General features: G+C 46.6%; 1 protein-coding gene across 1 annotated transcript; it reads right to left on the reverse strand.

Annotated features, from left to right (window-relative positions):
* Nucleotides 1–3,700: 3,700 nt before the first annotated feature.
* On the reverse strand, nucleotides 3,701–8,291 carry LOC117051088 (D(4) dopamine receptor-like). Its single transcript, XM_033157164.1, has 2 exons — nucleotides 7,166–8,291; nucleotides 3,701–4,084 (listed from the first exon to the last, which is right to left on the reverse strand). The coding sequence occupies exons 1-2, from the start codon at nucleotides 8,289–8,291 to the stop codon at nucleotides 3,837–3,839; spliced, it is 1,374 nt and encodes a 457-aa protein (XP_033013055.1). The 3' UTR covers nucleotides 3,701–3,836.
* Between the last annotated feature and the right edge of the window lie 621 nt (nucleotides 8,292–8,912).

Below are 8,912 nucleotides of genomic sequence, written 5' to 3' on the forward strand. Positions count from 1 at the left end.
GCATAGAATCATAGAGTTGGAAGAGACCACAAGGGCCATCCAGTCCAACCCCCTGCCAAGCAGGAAACACCATCAAAGCATTCCTGACAGATGGCCGTCAAGCCTCCGCTTAAAGACCTCCAAAGGAGGAGACTCCACCACACTCCTTGGCAGCAAATTCCACTGCCGAACAGCTCTCACTGTCAGGAGGTTCTTCCTAATGTTTAGGTGGAATCTTCTTTCTTGTAGTTTGAATCCATTGCCCCATGTCCGCTTCTCTGGAGCAGCAGAAAACAACCTTTCTCCCTCCTCTATATGACATCCTTTTATATATTTGAACATGGCTATCATATCACCCCTTAACCTTCTCTTCTCCAGGCTAAACATACCCAGCTCCCTAAGCCGTTCCTCATAAGGCATTGTTTCCAGGCCTTTGACCATTTTGGTTGCCCTCTTCTGGACACGTTCCAGAAGGCACCAAAAGCTAAGCAAGCTTCCTCCCACCCAAGACAGTTCCTTGGAAATTGCCATGCTTTGCCCACTCGTGTTTAAGGAGAATCCTGGCATCATCTTTGCCACATTACTCTGCTGTCTTCCCATGTTTTTTCAGACCGAAGTTGTAGCAACTATTTTTCGCACCTCAATAAAATGCAGGTGCAATGCTAGCCTGTGTGGACAAGGTAGGCACTGTTGAGAAATCAAAGACCTGTTGTGCCTTTAATTAAAAACTTCCTGCTTGCAGCTTCTGCCCTTGAATTAGTTACTATTTAACAAGACAGGGATTAGGGATTAGCAGTCTCTTAAGTAGTCAGCTGCCTGTACCCAGGACTCAATAAAATGTTTTATCAGTACCATCTTGTGTGTATCCTTAACATTGCTGGAACTCACAGAAGTAGCAAAGTGTGCTTCATCAGTTTTGTATTGCTTATCCCTTGCTGCTTTTTTTTTTTTTTACACCCACACCATTAATCGTTTTTATGAGGCTGAAGAAGTCCTCACATGAGCTATAGTGTCAGGAGACCAAGTGAACTCTCTGTTGCTTAGGGGCCAGGAAGTGGAAGGCTCAGTCAAGTTCTATAGAGTGTTCCAACAGCCACCCACCACCTACAAATGCAACGTGACAGCTGTTTGGCTTGATTCAAACACTCAAAATTGTTCTTGGGCAATGTTGTATTCTGAAGGGGAAGAATATAATGGAAGAATATAAAGGAATGAAAAACAGCAGCACAGAGGAGATTGCCATTGGCATTTTCTCAACCTGCTCCTGTGCCGTTCACAGCCCACGGACATGCTGAAATCCAGAAGTTGAGATTTCCTCCCCCACCCACACGAATCTCCATGTCAGGAAAAGCTTCACCATGTCAAATCCTGCACAATAGGCTTCTGTCAAGGCAGAGGAACAGGGCCAGAAAATTATGCTGGCAATTCTCCCTCCATCCCCCCCCCCAACTACTGGCATGGGGGGGGGGGAGACGACAACCCAAGGGCCTTTGACAGTGCTAGCAGAAAACAAAAATTAGGAGGCGGAATCCAAAAGTTATTTCAAAAATCTTTATTTTTATTTAATCATTTTAAATTATAACTTAATAATTTTTCTCCAAGGAACACAACACTTACAGATCAGAAAGGAATGGGGAGGGTGGAGAAAGAAAGGATTGTAACTTACACACAGAACTCCAAGCCACAAAAGGATTTTTAAAAGGCTTGGACAACAATAAAACAGAGGGGGGTAGTTTTAGAGAGAGGTTTGGGTTTACAAAGTAGATTTGGACCATTTCATGCTGCTTTTCTTTTCTTTACATAAAAAACAATAATACTCTCAATATGGCTCTTTTAAGCAAATCAGATACAAACATGCTATTTCGCATAATCCCTGCTGCACAACAGCTACAGAGTGGGAGAGAAACACACCCCCCCACACACACACACAAAACACCCCCCCCTACACACACACAGAGAGAGAGTAGCAATATTGCAGGTGAAAGAAGGAAAACAGATAGATGGCTGTTGGCATCCCATCATGAACACAGCTAGTTTTCTGAACAGAAGCCCTGCCTGAGGTGTGAGTCCAATTTTGTTGTAGCAGAAAAAATTTCGTAACAAGTTTGCCCCAATACCCCACCCGCCACTGGCCTTTTTGCAAAAAACAAAACAAAACAAAAACAAAAACTACTTGGAGAGGGAAAAAGTTTCCCAAGGAAGAGAATTAGTCACTCTATGCAATGGCTTTTGTTTCTGCATGTCTAACTGCTAGGATCTTAAGGGGGGGGGGGAGGCAATTGAATCAGAAACCTTGATCTCTACATTCAGAGACATTGATCTCTTCAGTTCTCTGTTCTCAGTCTAAATCATTTAAAAACTAGTGTATAAAAGAATTAAGAATAAGAGAGCGATGAGGGGCAGGGAGAGACAAGGTTATGTAAAAACTGACTGGGCAGCAACAGGATACAGGGAGGGAGGGTCGATTCTGCTGTAAAAACACGAACAGTCACAGGAGTGCTACATACCCCATGACTTCTGGGAACAAGGAACTAGTTGCCCAAACATTTTCCACCCCTGTGAGATGAGGTGAATCCAAGTGGTGGTCTTTTTCAGCGGGGTTTGCAGTCTTGTGAAAGCGCTGGCATGTGTCTTCTGTTTTAACCCACTGCATCCTGGTACATCTCTTTAGAGGAGGAGTGGAGAGCCTTTGGCCCTCCAGATTCCCACTGGCTCTACTCTCTAGGGCTGAAGGAGTTGAAGCTTAGCAGCATTCATAGGGACAAAGGTTTTCCACTTCTGCTTGAGATGAAGAGATTTCAAGACATTATGAGGTCTGGTATGGGGCCCGTGGCCAATTCAACATGCCGAAAAGGGAAGAGGGGAGGGGGAACCCCACAGGGTAGGTCAACTCAAATCAACTTCACAGATGTTTTCATTTCATGGCAATTTCTTCCTCGGCTCATGAGCCTTGGCTGTTACAGAACATGATGATGGGTCTCCCACACGTGTCTTTCAGTCAATGACAGCCCAACACACTGGAGGAGGGAAACCATTAGCTAAAACCCTACTCTTAAAATTCAAGCAGATGGCAGAGTCTGGCTGCTAAAGGAGCATTAAAATAGTCACCATGACCCTTACCATTTTTCATATTTTATTACTATTATCATTTTTAAAAGGGTTTCTCTCCTCACCACCAAGTTTCCTTTCCATGGGTCTGGTGGAACAAAATGGTTGCTGAAGTGTTTGTATGGTGAAGAGAGGAGGAATAGAAAGAGAGGACAGAGATAGAAATATAAATAGGGGAGGAAAGAGGCAGCTCTCTGCTGAACTTGATGTTCCAGTGACTCCTGCTTTCCTTTTACATCCCCTGTACAACTTTTGCCTGTGGCTGCTCTATCACCACTTCCCAACAGTTGCCTGGTGCTTTGGGGGGGAGGGGGTTAAACCACCCAATGTTTTGGCGAAGCAGTTCCGAAAAATGGGAGCAGGCACATCAGGGTGTGGTGTGGCACGGCACTCGTCCCCAGCTCCTTGGCCTTCTCAGCTTAGAGCCAAGTTCAGCCCAGCCAGTCACGAAAATAACCCCCAAGTGGAAACCCAGCCAAGTAAGACACCGAGTTTCCTCTCTTGAATCACTTCCTGGCACGGCTGTTTCCAGAACTGCCCTTCCAACTGCTTAGGCATCCAGGTCTCTCCCAAATGATGCATCCTTCTGAAGTTTGCAGATGTGCACCAGGAATGGCCCTCATGCTGCAGCAAGGTTTCCTCAAACCAGACTGAACTAAGAAGAGCCTGGATGGCTGTTGGTTTGTTACAGTTTGGCTTGGCCTTCTTGGAAAAGCTGATGGTGGGAGACTCATGTTGCAGGAGGAGCCTTAGGGGGAGGTTATGCTGCTCACAGCTGCACTGATGGTAGGGAGCTCCTGCTGTTGCTGCTGCTGTTGCCATTGGTCCTCTGTGGCCTGATAGCAGGGCCAGCACAGCTTATGCCCGATCTTCTGGAACTTGTGCCGGAAGCTCCTGTTGGTCCAGAAGTAGACAAAGCAGTTGAGGAAGCCGCTGCCTATGGGGAGCCACAAGGCCACCATCTCAACCCATCCATGGACTCTTTCGTGGGTGACAGCTGGAATGAGACAGCACAGGGAAGGCATGTTTTAGCCAGGAGGATGCACTGCATTTATTTGATTTCATTCTTTACCTTAGAATATTTCTTTTTGTTTCTTTTATTTCTTTATAAAAATTTGTATACTGCCTTTCATCTCTAGATCTCAGGGCAGTTCACAGCATTATTAATGGCTTTATGTTCAAAAGAACCTCTAATAAGTGATGTACAGGATAGAAATAAATACAATGCAATATATTAAGAAAACCAAGCAAATAACCTATTAAAATAACATCATAGTGCTCCAAAATTAACAGTGACCAGGCTTGGATTATCCTTCTGGGGAGACCAGGTGAAATAAAAATGTATTTCATAGCAACCAAAATGCCCAAAGGATTTTGCATGATCCTTAAAGGCTCCTGTATTATATCAACTGGAAGGAATTTCCATGCCATGGGGGCTGCTCAGTTAAAGCTCTGCTATGTGTCACCACTGAGCAGATCTTCAGTGCATGCAACATGTAGCTCAGCGGTAGAGCATCTGCCTTGCATGCAGAAGGTCCCAGGTTCAATCCCCGGCATCTCCAGGTAGGGCATAGAAAGACTCACTCTGTGAAATCCCAGTCACTACCAGTCAGTACACAAGCAATACTAGATTGACCAGTGGTCTGACTCTGTATAAGGCAGCTTCCTATCTAAGAAGTGCCTCCTCCGGTGTCTGCAGCAATATATAGCAGGTAAGGTGATCTCTTACCTGGAGCTTTGGTAGATGGTGCACCTTGGGACAGGTAAGGCATAAGAGTACATGGTGCCAAAGTCAAAGACAGGCAGAGCAAACTCATTCCAGTTTTGTCCCCCTGCTCAGTTCTGCAAAGGGCAATGCTGAGATGGAGGAGGAGGAGGAGGAAACTGAAAGGCAGGACCACCCGCTGGACTGGTTATAGGTAAGAAGGCAGGCTGGTGGGGGCTGGCAGAGGGCAGACTGAGGTTGGAAGGGGAGTACCCTATTCACTCCAGTCAGCCTTTTCTGCCCCCACCATGTTGCCTGCAAGCCCATCTTCTATGACACCAACTCAGTTTGGATATATGTTCTTTTTGAACTAAGTCCCTCCAAATTTAACAGAGCTTACTCCCAAGTAGGGCTGGGCGAATTGGAAAAATTAGAAACTGAAATTAACCCATCTTAAATTCCCTTCTGCACTGAACTTCACATCAGTTTGTGGATTAATTTTTTTTTAAGTCTTCATCAGAATCCATCAGCCTTTTAATGCGATTTTCTCCTAATATACGCAATTTTTGCAGTTTTGTCAAATACCATACACACATTCCTGCAAAGCAGTTATGTGTGTTATTTTTGCATGCTATTTCCACCATGTACCCTAGAATATGCACTTTCCCACACTTTACTCAGATGGAGAAACGGATTGCAAAAGTTAGTGAATTTCAAAAGGGAGGCAGTGTTTCAGTTTGCAAATTGTTTCAGAAAGTGTGGATTTGGTAGCTTTGCCTTTAAATTTGAAGCAAATCAAATTTCTCCCCAATCTCTACTTCCAGGTAATTGATCTTAGCATAACAGTCTTAGTACTGGCTCATACTAGTTTCTTTATCCCTCCCACCCCTACTCTTGAAATGCCATCTATAGACACACACTCCTTACTGCTTGGAAAGAGGAAAATCTACCCAGCAATGTCATAAATTTGATTGAAACTGTAGTGCTTAATTACCTCAGTCTCTAGACCTCCATGCAGAGGCTCGCCCAACCTCACCCATCCTTCTATGATCAATTCCCTAATGCCAAACAAGTTTTAAACAAGTAAACATTGCAGGATGTTTATGTTTGGTACATGAGGTCAAAGTCGTTTTTTCTTCATTTCTTTGTTTTTAAGCAAGCTTCTAGACCACATTGTTGTGGAAAATCTTTGTGAATAATGCACTGTAGTATTTAGGGAATTGGTGTGTGGGTGTATATGTATATGTGTATGTAACGACTGTGTCCTAATTGCAACACAGACAATCTCCCATAGTTTGGGGACATGTTTTCTGTTGTTGCATCCATACAGACCTTTAGTTCTTTATGTTTCTTTGCAGGATTGGGAACAGCAAATCAGACATTGCAGCTGCTGAAGTGTTTTTCAAACTGCTGATAATCTATTTAGAACAATTATGCTTGCATTCTCTCTGTTGAATCACTTTGGCTTTTCAATCAATGAAGTACAAATTGCTGCAGAGTTAACCAATACAGCATATAGCACTTGGAGGAGGGGAGAGCCTCAGGCAGCAATAATAGTGCCTATGGCCCTACTTTGCAGAAGGAAGTTTCTCTGTTTGAACTGCTGTCAGAGGACAGTCCTCTATTGGGACCGGCGGTCCATGTCAAATTAAAAAATTTTAAAAACCATGAGAAGGGGAGAGCAGATCAGCCTTTGAAATTGTCCATCAACAGTTTGTTCTCCAGGCGTTGCTTATCTCCCCTGGTATTATGAGATGTACTGCATTTCCATTATTTTGTACCATATATTTTGGAAACATGTTTGTCTGATTGCTATGCATCTGAGCACCTCTTAGGATATCCTATCCAAATTTTGCATGCTGGTTCCAGAGCTCAAGGAGCAAGTTTTCATCTATGTTTGGCTATACAGTAATTACAGTTACAGGTAGGTAGCCGTGTTGGTCTGCCGAAGTCAGAAAAAAAAAATCCTTCCAGTAGCACCTAGAGACCAACTAAGTTTGTTCTTGGTATGAGATATCTGAAGAAGTGTGCATGCACATGAAAGCTCATACCAAGAACAAACTTAGTTGGTCTCTAAGGTGCTACTGGAAGGAATTTTTTTAATGGATATAATTAGATACCATTTTGTTTCAAGATAGCAGACTGAACATTTCAATAGTGCACTGATTTGGACCCCCGATTTCAAAACTGCAGCATCTTTTTTTCGGGGGGGGGGGGGGTTCAGCGTCTGGTACAAGTCTGCTGGTAGTAATTATATCAAAGTGTATCTAGGCTCATATGAATTGCTAGCCAGCCCCCACCCCTGCCCCTCTTGGTTTCGGTTTGCTTTGGGTCTCCAGAACAGCAATCACCCCCCCCCCCCGGTACACTCACCATTGTACAGCATGGTGACGATGCAGGGCATCCAGCAGACATAGAAAGCGATGACGACAGGCAATAGGATGCGGGCTGCAGCATCCAACTGCAGCACACAGCGCATCTTCAGCCCTGCCTCTTTCCCTGGAGGGGCCCGGCCACCTTTCCCACGCCGGCACTGGGAGCGGGCCGCCAGCCACAGACACAGGTTGGCAAAGGTGATGGTCCCAGCAGCAGGGCAGAAAATGGTGCCCGCTATGAAGAGGGAGTAGGTGGTGTTTGAGCCATAGTCTGGCTCACACAGCAGGGCTGAGGCCGAGAAGCGAACTTGGAGCATGGCTCCCTGGCCCGGCACGGCCAGCGGCACCAGCAGAAGGGCCGGCAGGAGCCAGGCAGCGGTGATGAGGAGGACCACCCTCCTGTGGCTCAGCAGGCGCCTATAGTGCAGAGGGTAGAAAATGGCCACGTAGCGCTCCAGGGAAACGCCTGCCAAGGAGTAGAGGGAAGCCCCAAAAATGCAGCAGTTGATGAAGGCCACCACCCGGCAGGACGACGCCTCCCCTTCTTCTGCCATTGGCCCCACCACCAAGCTACGGTAGAGGTTGAGGGGCACCACCAGCACTGCCAGGGCGGTATCGGCCGCAGCCAAGGACAACAGCACCAGGCGGGTGCTGTGACTCCAGCCGGACACAGAGGAGGCAATGACTGTGATGATGGTCCCATTGCCCACTAGGGCCAGGAGCCCCAAAGCACAGATCAAGCTGGTTTTCACCATCCAGCTGCCGCACCACTGCTGAGGGCCACCATTGCTGGGGTAAGGGCCCTGCTGCCAGGGGGGACCTTCTTTAACTCGGGGGTCCTTCTTGGGGGGCTGCTCCCCTACAAGATCCTCAGGCGGCCTTGGCTCAATTGTTTGGGTTTCTTCCTTCCACTTCAGGTTGGGAATTTGTTTTCCCAGGGCATGCCCATCTCTCCTTGCATCTTTACTTTCTTGTACAGCCAACAGGTTTCCTTTTCTAGACTCCGGCTGCTCTGGTCCTTGAGTCACGGGAGTCCAGGCCTCACCACATTCTCCCTTTTGAGCAGCCCAGGTGCCTGCTAGCTTTAGAAGCAGCAGCAGCAAGATATAGCAGGGGATCATCATGGTTGATAAGCACACCTGCTAGCCTTTCGGGAGTCTTAAGTCTGTGGAGCTGAGCCTCACATAGCCTCCTCAGGAGGAGAAGTCACCATCAGGATGCTTTCTTTGGTTGCACTGGGAGGTGGGGGCAATGAAGGAGGCGATTTGCACCTGGAATCCTGTTCTCAGGATGGACGGTCTCAAACAGCTGGGACTGGGGGGGCTTGAAGGTCCTTGTGGCCCTGGCTGGGTTTCTCACACTTTCATCTTTTACTCTCACAAGTGGAGCCCCCCAAATCATGCCCAGGCAACAGGACAGGGGTAGCCAACCCCTCCAATCCGTACCTGCCAACAGCCACAGATGATGGGAATTGTAGTCCATCAACATCCCTGCAACTGAAGCATGTCCTGCTGAGGTGCTGAACACCACAATCTGATGCAGGTTGCACCCACCCCATACATTTAAAGCAGTCTCCTGCCACTTTAACATTCACGCCTTCGCCCAGAGAATGCTGGACACTGTAGTTAAGGGTGGTGAGAGTTGTCATGAGAACCCTCATTGAGCTACAGTTTCCAGCATCCTTAACAAACTACAGCTCCCAGGATTGCTTGGGGGAAAGCCATAGCAGTTAAAGTGATATCAGA

Source organism: Lacerta agilis, chromosome 8 (assembly GCF_009819535.1).
Source record: "Lacerta agilis isolate rLacAgi1 chromosome 8, rLacAgi1.pri, whole genome shotgun sequence".
NCBI lineage: Eukaryota > Metazoa > Chordata > Lepidosauria > Squamata > Lacertidae > Lacerta > Lacerta agilis.

Coding starts and splice junctions, on each gene's coding strand:
- LOC117051088 (XM_033157164.1), bottom strand. CDS start 8,291: ATGATGATCCCCTGCTATATCTTGCTGCTGCTGCTTCTAAAGCTAGCA. Junction 4,085..7,165: donor CGTCACCATGCTGTACAATG/GTGAGTGTACCG, acceptor GTCTCATTCCAG/CTGTCACCCACGAAAGAGTC.